General features: G+C 38.5%; 3 protein-coding genes across 4 annotated transcripts; all 3 read right to left on the reverse strand.

Moving 5' to 3' along the window:
- Positions 1-1,068: 1,068 nt before the first annotated feature.
- Positions 1,069-3,537, reverse strand: LOC106651240 (putative zinc finger and SCAN domain-containing protein 5C). Its single transcript, XM_023462311.1, has 4 exons — positions 3,392-3,537; positions 3,195-3,321; positions 2,288-3,110; positions 1,069-1,100 (listed from the first exon to the last, which is right to left on the reverse strand). Exons 1-4 carry the CDS (start codon positions 3,424-3,426, stop codon positions 1,069-1,071), a joined length of 1,017 nt encoding a protein of 338 aa, XP_023318079.1. The 5' UTR covers positions 3,427-3,537.
- A 358-nt stretch (positions 3,538-3,895) lies between these two features.
- On the reverse strand, positions 3,896-6,569 carry LOC106651241 (zinc finger protein OZF-like). 2 transcript variants are annotated; one of them, XM_023462423.1, is made up of 4 exons: positions 6,405-6,569; positions 5,881-5,958; positions 5,705-5,807; positions 3,896-5,620 (listed from the first exon to the last, which is right to left on the reverse strand). In XM_023462423.1, exons 1-4 carry the CDS (start codon positions 6,557-6,559, stop codon positions 4,103-4,105), a joined length of 1,854 nt encoding a protein of 617 aa, XP_023318191.1. In that variant the 5' UTR covers positions 6,560-6,569; the 3' UTR covers positions 3,896-4,102. The 2 variants fall into 2 exon arrangements, with proteins under 2 accessions (XP_023318191.1, XP_014225167.1); XM_014369681.2 differs by lacking the exon at positions 6,405-6,569 and adding an exon at positions 6,042-6,099.
- Positions 6,570-8,844: 2,275 nt separating this feature from the next.
- Positions 8,845-10,268, reverse strand: LOC106651242 (zinc finger protein OZF-like). The gene is made up of 3 exons (XM_014369682.2): positions 10,200-10,268; positions 10,007-10,109; positions 8,845-9,911 (listed from the first exon to the last, which is right to left on the reverse strand). Exons 1-3 carry the CDS (start codon positions 10,241-10,243, stop codon positions 8,907-8,909), a joined length of 1,152 nt encoding a protein of 383 aa, XP_014225168.2. The 5' UTR covers positions 10,244-10,268; the 3' UTR covers positions 8,845-8,906.
- Positions 10,269-17,400: the final 7,132 nt, after the last annotated feature.

The following is a 17,400-nucleotide window of genomic DNA, read 5'->3' on the forward strand; positions in this document are numbered from 1 at the left end:
CCGAAATTTGGTTTCACGTCCTCACATTCACCGACTATTTCCACTTCGTTCTCCAATTCATTTTCAAGTTGATTTTTACACGTTGGAATATGGGTCTGTAGAAACACAAAGTTATGTTTAAATTTTCAGAAAAAAACTATACCACGAGTAACTTAAAATTATCAACACTTACAGAATTTTTTCGCAGAAATGGTAGTAGTTGGAAGTTTTTCAGATCAGGTTTCTGGTCCACCATGTCGCAATTATTTGTAGTAACTGGCACATTACTAGGCTCCTCCTTCACTCTGAAATAACCTCAGTATTATGTTATAACACTCATCATCATTATCATTCTCATAAAGTAAAAATTACCTGACAACACAATTGAGTTTATCCCTGGATTCCATATTCCTCACTTGGGATTTCATGAACAAATGAATCTCTCTGCGGCGATTTTACATGCATCAAACAATCTGGGCATGAAGAAACTGGCGAAGACTGCCGAAGTCAGTTCGCGTTGAAAAACTATGAATCTTTGCGAAAGTTGCTCGCGATCAGCTACGCACAGTTTTTGGTGTAACATCAGCGCTCTGATTATGATGGTATGGACGGCAAAACTTTGCGTGCAGAGCACACACGGGTGCAAACTATTGCGACGCACGATTAATAACCGAACGAGTGGCGCATAATCGTAGATTTGGTTCGCGATGGCGACGCAGATTGGTCAACATTTTAGTTTACGACGATGTCGACACTCGACATTTTGCTATAGTTATGCTCCCTTCTACTGTGTCATGCAATACAGCCGAATAGTGCTTGCTGACCGAGTCTCTGACGCGTCCATGTATAGCGTCTAAATATCACCAAAGAGAAGAAGAATAAAAATAAAATGATTGCTCGGTAGTATCGTCATAGAGGTATTGTGTATATACATAATATAATAATTAGATTGATTCAAAATAAAAGTGTGGCGTTTTTACTTTTTAATGAAAAATTTATTGGTTCTTTTAAAACTTTGATGTTACTTTTACGTATTGAGATGACATATACCGTAGGAAGAATTTATAATATCGCAATATGTTAACATTTTTAAATTAGTTTACTGAACAATTTCACTAGATCTTGAATCGAAGATTTGTCTCAATCGAACATATTCGTTTTTTTATTCTACATCTTATTTCTTATTACAACGTAGCAGCGATGTAAATTTTGTTTGGCATAAATGGCTGATGTTATTATGCGACGATTTGACATGCTTATCGAGATCAAAAATCACATGAGTGGCTAATAGTATGATGCAATGATTTGACATGCCTGTTGAGACTACTCTTCGTTGAAAATTCCTTTTCCGCACATATGTTACGAGCGTGAGGGATACCATTGTGGACCGAATCGATATGATATTTAAGATGACACTTATATTTAAATATCTTTTTGCAAAAATCACATGGATGTTTGATATCATTATATACAGAATTGATGTGCCTAATGAGATTAACTAATTGAGAATACGACTTAACGCATATATACCGCATTTATGTGTGACACTATTGTGCATTGAATTGATGTGTTTTTTAAGACTACTTTTATGTGGAAATGATTTTCCACAAATATCACGTGAGAAATTGGCACGTACGTAAATTATCGTACAATTTTGAATGGATACGATGTAGTTCTCAATCAATTATTGTAGACATTGCGACGTGAAGAACTTGATCTTAAAATTTGCTATTCTATATAATTCTTATAATTTGTGAAGTTGCTTTTAAAAGGAAATGAACTAATTTTTTTCAAACTTGGACGTTTTATTTTAAAACAACATTATGTTTCAAATCGATGTGAGTTTTGAGATGATCTTTTCGTGAATATTTTTTGCCACATTTTTCACACGCATGTTTGACACCATTGTGCACCCAATCGATGTGTTTTTTAAGACTAATTTTAGATGGAAATGATTTTCCGCAAATATCACATGTTTGGGTGACACCATTATGTATTCCATCGATGTGGATTTTGAGAACATCTTTTCGTGAAAATTTCTTGCCACATATATCACATGCATGTTTGATACCTTTGTGCGCCGCATCGACGTGTTTTATAAGACTACGTTTATGTGGAAACGTCTTTCCACATGTACTGCACGTATGTTTAGTCCCATTGTGCATCGAATCGATATGAGTTTGGAGATTACATTTAAATGAAAATTTCTTGCCGCAAAGGTCACATGCATGTTTGGTCCCATTGTGCACGGAATCGATGTGGATTTTGAGTTTACATTTTCGAGTAAATGTCTTTCCACAAATATCACATGAGTGGATGACACCATTATGCGTGTATTCAACATGCTTCTTTAGATCGCCCTTTCTTCTAAGAGTCTTGCCGCAAAAATCACATGAGTAAGTAATCCTATTGTGCACCGCATTGATGTGGATTTTGATATACCATTTGGCTGAGAATGTCTTTTCGCAAATATCACATGCATGTTTGATTCCATTGTGCACAGAATCGATGTGGTATTTGAGACTAATTTTATATGTAAATGATTTTCCGCAAATATCACATAAGTACGTGACACCATTATGCGCTGATTTAACGTGCCTCGTCAGACCAATCTTTCTTTTAAACATCTTGCCGCAAATATTACATGAGTGGGTGACACCATCATGTACTGATTGAACGTGCTTATACAGTTCACTCTTTCCTTTATACGTCTTTCCGCATATATCACACGAGTAAGTAATACAGTGATGAAATGATTTGACATGCCTTCTCAGACTGCTTTCATGTGGAAATTTTTTTCCGCTTATTTTACGTAGATGGCGTGCATCGTTATTAACCGAACTGATATGTATTTTAAGCTTTTGTTCGTCGAAGTTCAAATTCGATGTCCCTGATGTGTCACCAAAAATTTCTTGTTTTATTTCTTGCGTGGCCTCTTTCTTTACTAAGTTTCGCGTTTTATAACTGTTGCCCTCTTTTACACTCCGCAAGGAATTTGTAGAGTAATCATTCATTTTTTTAGCTGTTTGTAAATTAATATTTGGTTTGACGTCCTCGCATTCGAAAACTATCTCCACGTCCTTGTCATGTTTTCTTTCGAGTTTAGTGTCACATTTTCGAAGCTTATGGTTCTATCGAAAAATTATAAAGTTGTGTGAGAATTTTTATTAAAAAATAACTACAATACTAGTTACTTATGAACTATCAAAACTTACGGAATTTTCTTGCCGAAACGGTATGATTGGGAAGTTTTGGATCTTTGGACATTGGAGATTTGATTTCTCGTCAATCATTTCACAGTTATTTCTAATAATAGACACATCATTCATCTCCTCTTTGACTCTGCAAACAATCAAGTGGAACCAAGTATTTTGTTATAATTATATTTTCGTTCTCATCCAATGAAGATTACCTGACAGCAGAATCAAGTACATCACTGGATTCCATCTCTTTTACTCGGATTTCCCTCAACAGTTAATCTTTCTGAGATGACTTTAAACACTAACTATAAGCACGGAAAAACTGACGAGGATTGCTCTGCCCTTGCAAAAAAACTTTGTCAATGCGAAGGTTATGTTTGACGCTGCGCTCCGCGCAGTGTATGCATGGCGAGCCGCGTACACAGGCCGCAGGCCTCAGTTTAGTCGAGCGCTATTTAATTATAGGATGCACTTAATAGCAAAACACCACCAAGTGACGGGAAACACACGGAGAAATCATGTTATCCGTTTTGACCTATAGTTTTAGCTAGTTCAGGTTATGAAATTTTCAATGAGTGTACAAGTCAAAACCAAGTCATTATAATTGTAACATTGAAAAAATTACATTTTGTATCTCTAATGAATGGTGAACAATTTTCTATGGATGTTTTCTATGGAGAGGGTATGTCTATAATAAAATAACATAAGATAATGGATTCAAGCTGTGAAGTTCTTATTTTATTAAAAAATGCATTAATTTTTTTCAAACTTGAACGATTAATTTATGCATAGAGATAAAATAACATAGTAATCTTATACAATTAATGAACCTTTTTAAATTAGTCTTTGGAACAAATAAATGAGAAGCTAAATCGCAATTTTTAACTGAGTGAAACATATGTTTTATACATTTCATTAACATATTAAATCATAATGCGCGCAGAGCGGTGCGCCATAGCGATGTGAGCTTTGAGATTTGCTCTTTGTCCAAACGTCTTTCCACATGTCTTGCATGAATGGGTGGTACCATCATGCGACGATTTGACATGCTTATAAAGACAAGATAGATATTTGAATTTTTTTCCACAATAGTCACATGCTTGAGGAGTACGTTTATGCATCGACACAAAGTGTATTTTGAGATTATTTTTCGATGGAAATGTCTCGCCGCAAATATCACATAAGTGAGTAACCCCATTGTGCCTCGATTCGATGTGGATTTTGAGTTTATATTTTTGAGTAAATGCCTTTCTACAAGTATCACATGAGTAGGTGACACCATTATGCGCTGATTGAACATGCTTCGTCAGATAACTCTTCCTTTTAAACGTCTTGCCACAAATATCACATGAGTAGGTGACACCATTGTGCATTGAATTGATATGGTATTTTAGACTAGTTTTATGTGGAAACGATTTTCCGCAAATATCACATGAGTAGGTGACACCATTATGCACTGATTGAACGTGAATTTTTAAATCATCCTTTCTTTTAAGCGTCTTGCCGCAAATATCACATGAGTAGGTGATACTATTGTGTATTGATTTAATGTGGATTTGGAGACTAACTTTCTGAGTAAATGACTTTCCGCATATATTACATGAGTAGTTGACACCATTATGCGCTGATTGAACGTGCTTTGTCAAACTATCCTTACTTTTATACGTCTTTCCACAAATAGCACATGAGTGAGTGACACCATTATGAACTGATTGAACGTGCCTTGTCAAATCATTCTTCCTTGTTAAAGTCTTGCCACAAATATCACATGATTGTTTGACACCATTATGCATCGAATCGATGTGGGCTTGGAGATTACTTTTAAATGAAAATTTCTTGCCGCAAACGTCACATGCATGTTTGGTCCCATTGTGCACTGAATCGATGTGGCCTTTAAGACTAATTTTATATTGAAACAATTTTCCGCAAATATCACATGAGTAGGTGACACCATTATGCGCTGATTGAACGTGCCTCGTCAAATCACCCTTCCATTTATATGTCTTTCCACAAATAGTACATGAGTGAGGGACACCATTATGAACTGATTGAACATGCCTCTTCAGATCGCCCTTCCTTTTGAACGTCTTTCTGCATGTATCGCATGTATTTTTGGTACCCGTGTGCACAGAATCGATGTTTGTTTTGAGTTGATGTTTATCGTTGAAATCCTTTTGATCACTTCTCTTTTCATTATGCTCGGTAAATTTACAATCGAAATTTAAATCCATTTCCTTTTGGACTCCATCCAGAGTTTCTATTTTAATTGCATTTTGAGTTTCGTCGTCGCTATACTTCATATTCCGCAAGTATTTTGGTGAATAATCGTCAGTTTTCTTATTTTCTAATGAATTCATAATAAGCTTGACGTCTTTGCACTCAATCAAAATTTGCATTTCGTCATATTCATTTTCGTGATTTTTGTCACTTTCTTGAAACGTCTGTAACAAAATATTGAGTCAAGTCAAATTTTTTGTAAATAATTTTTACCACATGAATTGTATGATGTAATTATCAATTCTTACTGAATATTCTCTGGAGAATCGGAAATTTTTAACATCAGGCGCCTCATCGATCCTATTGTCATCATTCTCAATAAGAGACGTATCACAGGGTTCGTCTTTCACCCTGAAATTATTCCAAGCCGGATTAAATTTTATGCTCAAGAATTTTTTTAAATTTCTTATAAAATGAAATTTACCTGATGGCACAGTTGAAGAGACCACTGGATTCCATCTTACTCATCTTACTGACAGATCTACGATGACGAGTAATCTTTCTGTAACAATTTCAAACACACATATTGAATTCAATAATATTTACAAACATCGATGTGAAAATCTGGGCAAAACTGATGTTTACATAGTAACGTCAATTCATTGTATAGTATTCAAAAATTATATTGATCCACCAAACGAATTATACTCATTTTCGCATCGATAATATTAATAAAAGATACAAAGCAAAAGAATATAAAAAGTTTCATCAGAAACAGCTAGTTATGAAAAATAGACAAATAATCGACGAACAACGTTAAACGATAAATAAGAATAATTACAGATATCTCTGATTATATACTTATGAAAATCTCGCCCGGACAAGTTACTATACGCGTATCGATGGTATAAAGTCATCAACGTTATTACACGAGTAGGCAGCGCAAAACAACAATAATTTTTGTAGGTGCGTTTATAGATACCATCACTCGGACGAGTGTATACATACCGTACGAAAAAGTCCTCTCGATGATACATAAGTCGAATCCACCCCCTTTTTATCTCACTAACTTCTCTTATTTTCCTCTCGTATATGTGTGTGTACGCACGCACAGGTATAGATAATTTGCACACGAGAAGCAGAACGCCGCGCGCGTGCCTCATAAATCCTCGATGTCTCTACGGAATCTAAGCACGTGCATATAATAAACACGCGATACATCCCCTCGGCTACCACTACATATAAAGAGTAAATATTATGATATTTTCTCTCTCTTTCTTTCTCTCTGCTCGAAAATTACAAGCCCGAAAGTAAATAAAGTCGTCGCTCGATGAATGAAAAAAAAAGCGTACATCGTGCGAGATCGGGAGAAAGAGATATCGCAGAAAAATGACGCTCGCGTGGGTGCACACACACACACACATAGAGAAGAGTTTTGATTATTATTTTTTTTTTTCGTTGGTTTTGTTGTTGCGCTCTTTATAGCTCTGCAAACGAAAAGGAAAGGATAAGTCGGCAAGGACCAGAGGCTTACTGCTATTCATTAAGACGATGTATATATGCACACACATACACGAACAACAGCAGCAGCTGCTGCTGCTACGACTACTACGGGGGTCCTATCGCGATGATGAGTCAATTTATCGATCATATAGATCGCGAGCTTCGAGTTAATATACACGCATACGCATAGCCGAGAGAAAAGAATTTTTCGGACTATCGAGTGATTTATGAGAAGGAGGCAGTAGCAGCGGCAGCAGAGAGCATCGTCGTGATTATGGGTGGCCATTATAACGAGCTACAGAAGCGGATATATTATCTCTAAATCCATGCATATACGTTGCAGTGTGAACAATTTTTTTTAGACGCGCGTCTCGATTTTGAGGAATTCGCATCATCCAGGGATGACTTTATCGGTCGTACTGATTCGTTTCTCGCATCGAATACATACACACACGCGAAAATAAAACGATCGATCGAGATAAATGTTACATTTTTAAAAAAATTATTTTAAGGATTCTCGTTTTCTCGGAGTCGAAGAAAAAAAAATTAGCAACAAACTCTTATGTAATATATGCAAACAAGCTGATTAGCCGTATACACATAAACGAGAAAACGTATAAAAATTCTCCGTATCCTCGGGGCAGTACATGCCCCGGCAAAATTGAAGAGATCGGAGGTATTTACCAGCTGTCGATGATCGGACACGCACACTACACGGCAAAAAAGAGAGAGAGAGAGAGAGAGAGAGGACTGAGGCCACCACCGACGAGCAATTTGCCTTTCAGCTCTCTTGTATATATACGTTGTTACATTATATATATTTTAATGAACGAGCGCGAAGATAAGGTAATTGAACGACGCGCGGCGATTCGAAAAATTTTTCGGGCTTCGTACATTATAATATCGTGCGTGTATGTATACTGGAGATCGTCGTCGAGTCATCTCTCTGCACGTGCGAATTTCAGCGCACGAGCGCTACGCGTTACACACAGCGGATGATTTATCGAAAATATCATTACTTGTACGGGACGATCGAGAGCACTGCTCGGGTTATTTTTCGTTTTGATTAATTGCCGTTTATCGTGTTGGCTCGCGAGACGCCGCCGCCGCCGCCGTGTGCAGGCGTCGCAATTTTGTCTTCGCGCTCGCAAAAAACCATACCGAGCGTTGATTATTATTTTATTCTTCGCGCAGGTGTCGAGATGATTTAACTCCGATAAAAAAAAGGCGATACGCGAGTCAAAATTACCGAATCGTGCCGAGCGTACTTTTGATTTGCGGTCATACACGTGATTTCTTGTTACATACCTATATAGCAACGTTTTGTCTAAATAATGTACCGCACACACACACGCGTGAGTTTAATAAATCTCGCTCGCGAACATTTTTGACATATGGTTATTTAGCTTGACGCGTGTGCGCGTACGTGCAGTTTGTACAACTCGAAAGAGACAGTGAGAACGACTATTAGGCTCATATACAGACATAGCTCAAAGATATTTTCTAGGTCGATCGCGCGAGCGAGCGAGCGAGCTATATGTGCCTAGAGAGGCTTTTCCCACTTTTTTGTTACAAATCGATTATGCCATGAGCAGTCCGCGTCGCTTCGGGGCTATAATACTGCACGAGATCGAATGAAAATCTATACAGGATCGAGTCTCTCGATCGGCGCGTATCGTAGAAATTGGCACGTACGCAAATTATCGTACGATTTTTCAATGGATGCGATGTAGTTGGCAATCAATTATTGTAGCCATTGCGGCGTGGAGAACTTGATCTCAAAATTTGCTATTATATGTAATTCTTATAATTTGTAAAGTTTTTTTTTTAAAGAAAATGAACTAATTTTTTTCAAACTTAGACGTTTTATTTTATATATTGGAGATAAAACAGCATAGGAAGAATGCAATTATTTAAATTAGTTTTTTAAACAAATGAACCAGAATCTAAATCGCAATTATTAACCGAGTGAAACATATATTTTATAAATTTTATTAATGTATTAAGTCATAATGTAGAGCGATGAGCCATAGCTATGTGAGCTTTGAGATTCGCTCTTTGTCCAAAAGTCTTTCCGCATGTGCCGCATGAATGGGTGATACCATTATGTATTCCATCGATGTGGATTTTGAGAACATCTTTTCGTGAAAATTTCTTGCCACATATGTCACATGCATGTTTAATCCCATTGTGAATTGAATCGATGTGTTTTTTAAGACCAATTTTATATTTAAACGTCTTTCCACATGTACTGCACACATGTTTCGTCCCGTTGTGCATCGAATTGATATGGGTTTGGAGATTACTTTTATGTAGAAATGATTTTCCGCATATATTACATGAGTAGGAGACACCATTATGTGCTGATTGAACGTGCTTATACAGTTCACTCTTTCCTTTATACTTCTTGCCGCAAATATCACATGAGTAGGTTATACCATTGTGCACTGAATCGATGTGGCTTTTAAGACTAATTTTATATTGAAACAATTTTCCGCAAATAGTACACGAGTGGGTGACACCATCATGCGCTGATTGAACGTGCCTCGTCAAATCACCCTTCCTTTTATATGTCTTTCCACAAATAGTACATGAGTGAGTGACACCATTATGAACTGATTGAACATGCCTCTTCAGATCACCCTTCCTTTTGAACGTCTTTCTGCATGTATCGCACGTATTTTTGGTACCCGTGTGCACAGAATCGATGTTTGTTTTGAGTCGATTTTTATCGTTGAAATCCTTTTGATCACTTCTCCTTTCATTATGCTCGGTAAATTCACAATCGAAATTGAAATCCATTTCCTTTTTGACTCCATCCAGAGTTTCTATTTTAATTGAATTTTGAGTTTCGTCGTCGCTATACTTCATATTCTGCAAGTATTTTGGTGAATAATCGTCAGTTTTCTTATTTTTTAGTGAATTCATAATAAGCTTGACGTCTTTGCACTCAAACAAAATTTGCATTTCGTCAAATTTATTTTCGTGATTTTTGTCACTGTCATGAAACGTCTGTAACAAAATATTGAGTCAAGTCAAATTTTTTGTACAATAATTTTTATGCCGTGATTTGCCGTGGATTAGACGATATAATTATCAATTCTTACGGAATATTCCCTGGAGAATCGGAAATTTTTAACATCAGGCACCTCATCGATCCCATTGTCATCATTGTCAATAAGAGACGTATCACAGGGTTCGTTTTTCACCCTGAAATTATTCCAAACAAGATTGAATTTTATGCTCTAGAATTGTTTTGAATAAGCAATTAATTTTAAACAAACATAAAATGAAATTTACCTGATGGCACAGCTGAAGAGAGCACTGGATTCCATTTTACTCATCTTACTGATGGAACAACAATGACGAGTAATCTTTCTGTAACAATTTCAAACTCACTGGCTTCAATCCAAGTCAATATTATTTACAAACAACGATGGGAACATCTAGGCAAAACTTTAGTTCGTAATCAATCAATGTAGCCACTAGGGCATAAACATCGTCTTAAAATTTGGTATTCTATGTAATTCTCATAATTTGCGCACATTTCACGATCTTTGGATGCAAGTATAGATCAATTAGTGGCAGATTAGAAAAAGGGCCTCCCCGAAACTAACTTTCATTCGACGCACACGCAATTATAATACAACTATAAAGGCTATTACAATTTTTTTCGTGAGGTTTATTAAAAAATTAATCAAATAAAATTTCCCTCTTTATGTAGTTCCGAAGCAATCGTAAAAAAAATTGCTTTCGGCTTATTGTTGTACGAAAAGCTACAGAAAGAATGCACCTAAAAATAAACAGAGAACAGTAGTACGTAGAATCTAAAAACACTCCGATATCAAAGTAAAGGTGTAATGATAGTTGAAGCATAATCATTTAGACAAAATTTTTATTGAACTGTTAGAAAATTATCTGCATAAGTATGTATATTTACAATTGTCTATTATAATTTCTTTTCGCTCTTGTCGAATACATGATTATTGTAACCTTCGTGAACTATCTTTTGGTGTCTGAGCAATTGCCCTTTTTGTCCAAATTTTTTCTCAAATTCGTCGCATCCGTAATCTTTTCGTCCTTCATGTACGATTCTTTGGTGCTTCAACAAATCTGATTTAGTTCCAAATTTTCTTTTGCAATTGTCGCATGCGAAATCTTTGCAATCTTCATGGATTATTATTTGGTGTTTGAGCAAATGCACTTTTTGTCCAAACTTTTTTTTACACTTGTCGCATTCATAATCTTTGCAACCTTCATGAACTGTCGTTTGGTGTCTTCTCAATTGGCTTATATCTCCAAAGTTCTTCTCACAAACGTCACACGCGTAATCCTTGCCTCTTTTTTGGACTTGGTGACCCTCATGGATTGTGATTTGGTGCCTCGACAAATGCCATTTTCGTCCAAATACTTTCTCACATTTCTCGCATGCGTAATCTTTCCGACCTTGATGGACTGTCCTGTGGTGATCACCCAAATGCTGTTTATGTCCAAACTTCTTCTCACACTTGTCACATGTGAAATCTTTGCGACCCTCGTGGACTATTTCTTGATGTCGGCGCAATTCCGGTTTTGACCCAAATTTTTTCTCGCACTTGTCACATGCGTAATCTCTGCGACCTTCATGGACTGTTTTTTGGTGTTTTATCAAATTGGCTCGATCTCCGAATTTCTTCTGGCATTTGTCGCATACGTAAACTTTCCAGTCTTCGTGAACTGTAATTCGGTGCCTGAGCAAATGCGTTTTGTATCCAAATTTCCTCTCACATTTGTCGCACGCGAAATCTTTGCGATCTTCGTGAACTGTCCTTTGGTGCCTCGATAAATCTGATTTACTTCCAAAACGTTTTTCGCAATCGTCGCATACACAATTCTTGCGAACTTCATGGAATTTTGTTATGTGCCAGAGCAAACTCCATTTGTGTCCAAATGTCTTCTCGCAATTGTTGCACGCGAAATCTTTACGACCATCGTGGATTATCTCTTGGTGTTTAAACAATTTTGATTTTTGTCCGAATTTTTTCTCGCATTTGTCGCATGCGTAATTTTTTTGACCTTCATGAACTATCTTTTGGTGCCTGAACAAATCTGATTTACCTCCAAATTTCTTCTCACAATTGTCGCATGCAAAATCTTTTTGACCTTCGTGGACTGTTTTTTGGTGCACTAAAAAATCAGCTTTTCGTCCGAATTTCTTTTCGCATTTCCCACATAAATAATCTTTTCGTCCTTCATGTACTGTTCTTTGGTGCTTCAACAAATCTGATTTAGTTCCAAATTTCTTCTGGCACTTGTCGCATTCGAAATCTTTGCGACCTTCGTGTATTGTCCTTTGATGGTGAAGCAAATTTGATTTATATCCAAATTTTTTTTCACACTTGTTGCATGCATAATCTTTGCGAGCCTCATGAACTGCAGTTATATGGATGAGTAAATGTTCTTTACTTGCATATTTTTTACCGCAATTTTCACACATGTAATCTTTGAAGACGCGATGTACTGTCTTGTGGTGGAAGAGCAAATGCGATTTTTTTATAAATACTTCCACGCATTTGTCGCATGCATAAGTTTTACGATATTTATGAAATGACTTTTGGTCCTTCAACAAATTTGATTTATTTCTAAAATTTTTCTCGATATTGTTACATGCAAAATCTTTGCGGTCCTCATGGACTGTCTTTATGTGCACAAGCAAACTCTGTTTATTTCCGAATCTCTTGGCACATCTTTCGCATAAGTAATCTTTGAAAATTTCGTGAAATATTTTTTTATGTTTGAGTAAAGTCGATTTATCCTTAAATTTTCTCTCGCACTTGCTGCATGAGTAATCTTCGCGATGTTTGTGGACTAATTTTTGGTGCGTAAATAGACTCGCTTTTTTCACAAATTTCTTCTCACATTGGTCGCATGGAAAATTATTACGGCCTTTGTGTTCTGATATTTGGTGTCTACTCAAATGACTTCGAAATTCAAATTTCTTCTCGCAATTGTCACATGAGTAATTTTTTTGTTCTTTGTGAGTTGTGTCTCGGTGTGTTATCATGCTTGATTCTAGTGTAAATGCCTCCTGACAAATATCACAAATGTATTTTTTTTCGTCTGAAACAACAATTTCGTTTTCACTTGAATTATTTTCCGAGACAACTTCCTCGGATTTCTTCTCACTGTTATCCATTTTGATGCCTAAATTAAACGATGGATCTGTCTATTAAGTGCCACGTAAATTGAATGAGTAAAATTTATCTTTTGGTGTTACGAGTTGAAAAACAAAATTCAAACTGATTTATTTTCACTATAAACATGATAACCGCTCGAGGCACTTTGAAAAAATCGTTTAAGATCATATTGTTTACAATTAAGGTACCGATTTATCTGTTTATGAGTTATCCTTACAACACTCGAAACAATTTTAAATTTTAACTTGGCATCGATTCGTTCAAGCAATTTTTCGACCGACTACCAATTACTTCCAAATGAACTCCCGAACGACAACATCGAGTTAATATATATCCTAATACACACGTATTGATTTTAAAATGGGCCGCCCTCTCGCCACGGCGTGTTTGGCGCACTCCATAATACGCCACTGCGATATCAGCAGTAAGCCTTAGAAGAAGCAAGGGTGAATAATTGTAATCAATTACAGACACGAGACGGATAATTTTTTTTCTTTACAAAGCAACGAGCTACTCGTTGTATATGTGTTTGTTTACGCGCGGGTGCATGATCGCGTTATCATTAGCGCCACTCTTTCTCTCTCTCTCTCTCTCTCTCTCGAAAGAGGAGCTAGGCCGCATACTTATAAAATAATACATGTAATAATATCGACACTTGGACGGTGGAGATCGTTGGGCGCGCGAGCGGCTCGACGCATCCCTACCCCACTTTATATATATAATACTGCACCGGAGCGCGCGATATATACCGATCCGCTTCTCTCTCTCCTCTGGTCGATTCGACAGACACGCACACGTCTTTTTAGTCAGCTGCTGCCGTTGGCATACGTATATATATACACACGCAGAGACACAGACGGACCGTCGTCGTCGTCATCGATGTGCAGTAGTTGGTGGTGTGTGCACAGTTACGACGAGCCTCCTCTTCTCACATCGCTCGGCTCTTGCAGTGTGCAGTTTTGCACGGGCCGCTGCCGTCGCCGCTGCCGCGCCGGCCTAGAGAGCTCTCGCACGCGCAGCAGCAGCATACATACATATAACATACCTATACCTATACCACGAAACATTATAAAAGCCAAGCCGGCGGAGCCGAGAGCAGCGCACTCCAACGCGGCCACTGTCCCGCGATACAACAACCGAGCAGCAGAGCTCCTCTCTCTCGACCGCCCGGTCTCTCTCGCTCTGCTTTTTGATGTGTGCTGCGAACGCGATTCATTCGTCAACCCCCTTTGGGATAGATTCGAAGTTACCCTCTTAGACGGGACTCTTTTTCGATCGAGTGATTTTTTTTTATAATAATAAAAAGAACAAAACTATAATAAAAAATGTGTGTGTCAAGTGCGACGACGAATACGGATCAAGAGGCGTCACAAACGACATCGAACGACAGTAGCAGTAACAACAATAGCAACGATACGAGCGTCACCGATCATCCAGCGGTGGAATCATCGGAAAAGATTCAGACGACGAAGTCGGGCCTGACCAAGGCCAAGGAGAAGTACATGCGGCTGCACGACAAGATGCTGGAGCAGGAGCGCGAGCTGGCGCGTAAGCGCGAGGCCGAGGCCGACTCGAGGCTCGCGGCCAAGCTGAGGAGGCACGACGTCTGGGCCTGCGGCCGTAGGGCCGCCGCGAGCATAGCCGCGAGGCTCTGGGCCCGCGTCGACGCCTGGAAGGATCACAAAATTTACAAGTTAGTACCAGTTCATCGATATTGATATATTCGCGCGCGCGATAATCGCCGCTTTTATATATACTCGCTTCGACGAGCTTGTATATAGACACCGTTTATTAAATTATAATTAATACGCGTGTAATGACACCGGAGAGCGATCGAACGGCGCGTTGACTACCAGCTACTACTACGGAAAATTGAAAGTGTCTCTCGCTCCCCCGCAAAGCGCGTTTATAATCGCCGATCGCCGATCGGAGATTATTATTATATCGATCGTTATAAAACTACTAATCTGCGGATGTAAAACACGTTCTCGGATAGAGGCAAAAAAAAAAAAATTAACTCAAAGGTCCATTTGAAATTCAAATGACAAATATACTTACTTATAGCCGCGTGTGTGAATTGTGCACTCGCCCAAACGGAGCAACGACGGCTCGTTTAACGGCAGCTCGCTGCTGCTCGTTGATCGCGCGCCTACATATCGGTATACACACAACATAATAAAGTCCGTGGCAGTAATGCAGGTTGACAACATTCTCTCTCTGTGTCTTTCTGTCACTCTCTGTCTCTTTCGAGAAACAGCTTCCACGACCTTTCTTTTCTCGTTTATAAAAGAAAAACAGTCGGTTATTAAATATATATTATCGAAGCTGGCTTGGCTCTGCCCCGGCGAAGATCGTATAACTCTTGTTATCGGAATCTCGTTGGGCGTCTTTTTCTTATTCCTTTAATTCACTTCTTGCCTGTTTTTTTTTCTTCTTTTTCTTCATTTTTCTGACATCTGCAAAGACCCGGTCTTTATACGCATTCACCCTTTCCTTTATTTTTTTTTCATTCTGGAGCCTCTTTTCCTCGATCGCGCATTATCCACGACCGGTATTATGTGGATTCGGTCGCTTACAAAATCGGTACGATATACAATGCGCTCCTTTCCCGTCGCGCGGCAATCGATCGGCTCCGTGATATAATAACTGCGCGCAACGCGACAATAATTATGAAAGCTGCGGATGGAATTCGTTTCTTCGACTGGCACGCACGAGTCGTGTATGAAATATACCGCAGTGCACCACAGCTAGCACGTGGATTGCTATAAGCGCGTTATGTATATTGTTTTATAGGTCTCGAGTCCTTTTTTTTTCTTCATACTCGTTATTCAGAGGGTAATTTACGACGACGATGATTTTCGACGCTGTTTCGCTGTCTTATTGTGTTATTCGCGGTAGTCGAGTTGTAAAGGGTGTGCGTATCATTTTTTTTGGACTCTCGGAGCAATAATACCGTCAGATCGTCATTCTTGGCGCTGATCGCGAATTCCACGCTGCCCCTCGGCGTGATATACGCTTTTGCTTTGTCGTCCAAAACGAATATATAAGATTTCAATTATGCCTTTCGATCCGATATCTCTGCGACACCACCTACGCGACACTCGCGCGACATTGCGTGGCGCTTATAGCTGCAGCACTGCTTACTGCCGGTCGAAGCGGATCGAGATCGGTATGTTTAGGGTCATTCGTCATACATCCGCGGGCTGCGTTATAGATCGCACATAGGTTTATAGTACACGCGTGAGAGACAGACAATGTTAATGCGTGGAATAAATGGGTGGGCAATTCGATACACATCGGTATAATAATACACGTCCCGCGTGCCACAAACACACGCGGACACGGCGAGAGAAACCTCAAAAATCAGGGAAAATTGGCTGCACCGCCGCGGGAAGTTATTCGATACTCGCGGTGGCGCTGCTGCTGCTGCTGCTGCTCATTGGTACTTTTATCCGTTTTTAAAATCTGGTTTGCCTTGTTTACGCCACCGAGTGCGCTCATGCACACTTGGATACGCGCACACAGACCCGAGGGATATTATAATTATACGTACACGCGTGCATAGATTGCATCTGTAAAGCTACCGCACGGATGTATTAAATGCTTTATCTGTGCGGATCATTAAAAAAATGCGTATAACATAAGCGTATGATCAGCAGGTAATGCGAACGATCGCGAGTCGTAATTTAGACACTGTGTGCGAATTATTAACTGCAATGTGCGATGTGATGTGTTTTATTGTACAAGATAAGTAATTGAGCAATTATGAAAACCATCGAAAATTTTGAGGCTCTAATATCCCATTAAAATCATATTTCATAGGGACTGTGAAATAAATTCTTTCATTGAGATTATTCCAGTAGTGGACGCTGTACCACTTACCATTTTACCTACACAGGCGAAGCCTGAACTACAGGATTATTTTTTATTCAACTCTGCGATTGTTGGAAACTAATACGTATTTTCCTTGGAAAACTCGCGAGAAGGATCTTTAATATACCTTAATGAATCGAAGCATCCAAACGATGATTTCCCATATTCAATCGTAGTATTTATTAGTTCAATTATTGTACACCGAACGAAAATTATAGGCTCGAGGCCAAACTCGAACCGGCGACACTTTGCCTTTAGCCGGCAAGTGCTCTGTCATCTGAGCTACCGAGACCCTTACCCATGTCATCGTTATTTGGTGTACAAGAAATCGAAAGATTTTATTTTTCACTATTTTTTTTAAATTAATAAGTCACCACCTATTGGGACCTGCCCTTCTTCCACCGTGAGCTTAGTTTTTATTAATATTCCAAGAGATCAACTAAAGTATATGT

This window comes from Trichogramma pretiosum, unplaced genomic scaffold, assembly GCF_000599845.2.
Source record: "Trichogramma pretiosum strain Unisexual culture from Peru unplaced genomic scaffold, Tpre_2.0 scaffold3, whole genome shotgun sequence".
NCBI lineage: Eukaryota > Metazoa > Arthropoda > Insecta > Hymenoptera > Trichogrammatidae > Trichogramma > Trichogramma pretiosum.

Bases quoted from the DNA above. Each gene is read 5' to 3' on its own strand.
- LOC106651240 (XM_023462311.1), bottom strand. From the start codon at position 3,426: ATGGAATCCAGTGATGTACTTGATTCTGCTGTCAG. The intron at 3,322-3,391 runs GTAATCTTCATT...GATTGTTTGCAG, and splicing joins GTACTTGATTCTGCTGTCAG to AGTCAAAGAGGAGATGAATG. The intron at 1,101-2,287 runs GTGATATTTGTG...CTTCGATTCAAG, and splicing joins TAATGGTGTCATCCACTCAT to ATCTAGTGAAATTGTTCAGT.
- LOC106651241 (XM_023462423.1), bottom strand. From the start codon at position 6,559: ATGAGGCACGCGCGCGGCGTTCTGCTTCTCGTGTGCAAATTATCTATA. The intron at 5,959-6,404 runs GTATGTATACAC...AAATTGTTACAG, and splicing joins CGAGAGGACTTTTTCGTACG to AAAGATTACTCGTCATCGTA. The intron at 5,621-5,704 runs GTAAGAATTGAT...ATTTTGTTACAG, and splicing joins GATTCTCCAGAGAATATTCA to ACGTTTCAAGAAAGTGACAA.
- LOC106651242 (XM_014369682.2), bottom strand. From the start codon at position 10,243: ATGAGTAAAATGGAATCCAGTGCTCTCTTCAGCTGTGCCATCAG. The intron at 10,110-10,199 runs GTAAATTTCATT...GAATAATTTCAG, and splicing joins CTCTTCAGCTGTGCCATCAG to GGTGAAAAACGAACCCTGTG. The intron at 9,912-10,006 runs GTAAGAATTGAT...ATTTTGTTACAG, and splicing joins GATTCTCCAGGGAATATTCC to ACGTTTCATGACAGTGACAA.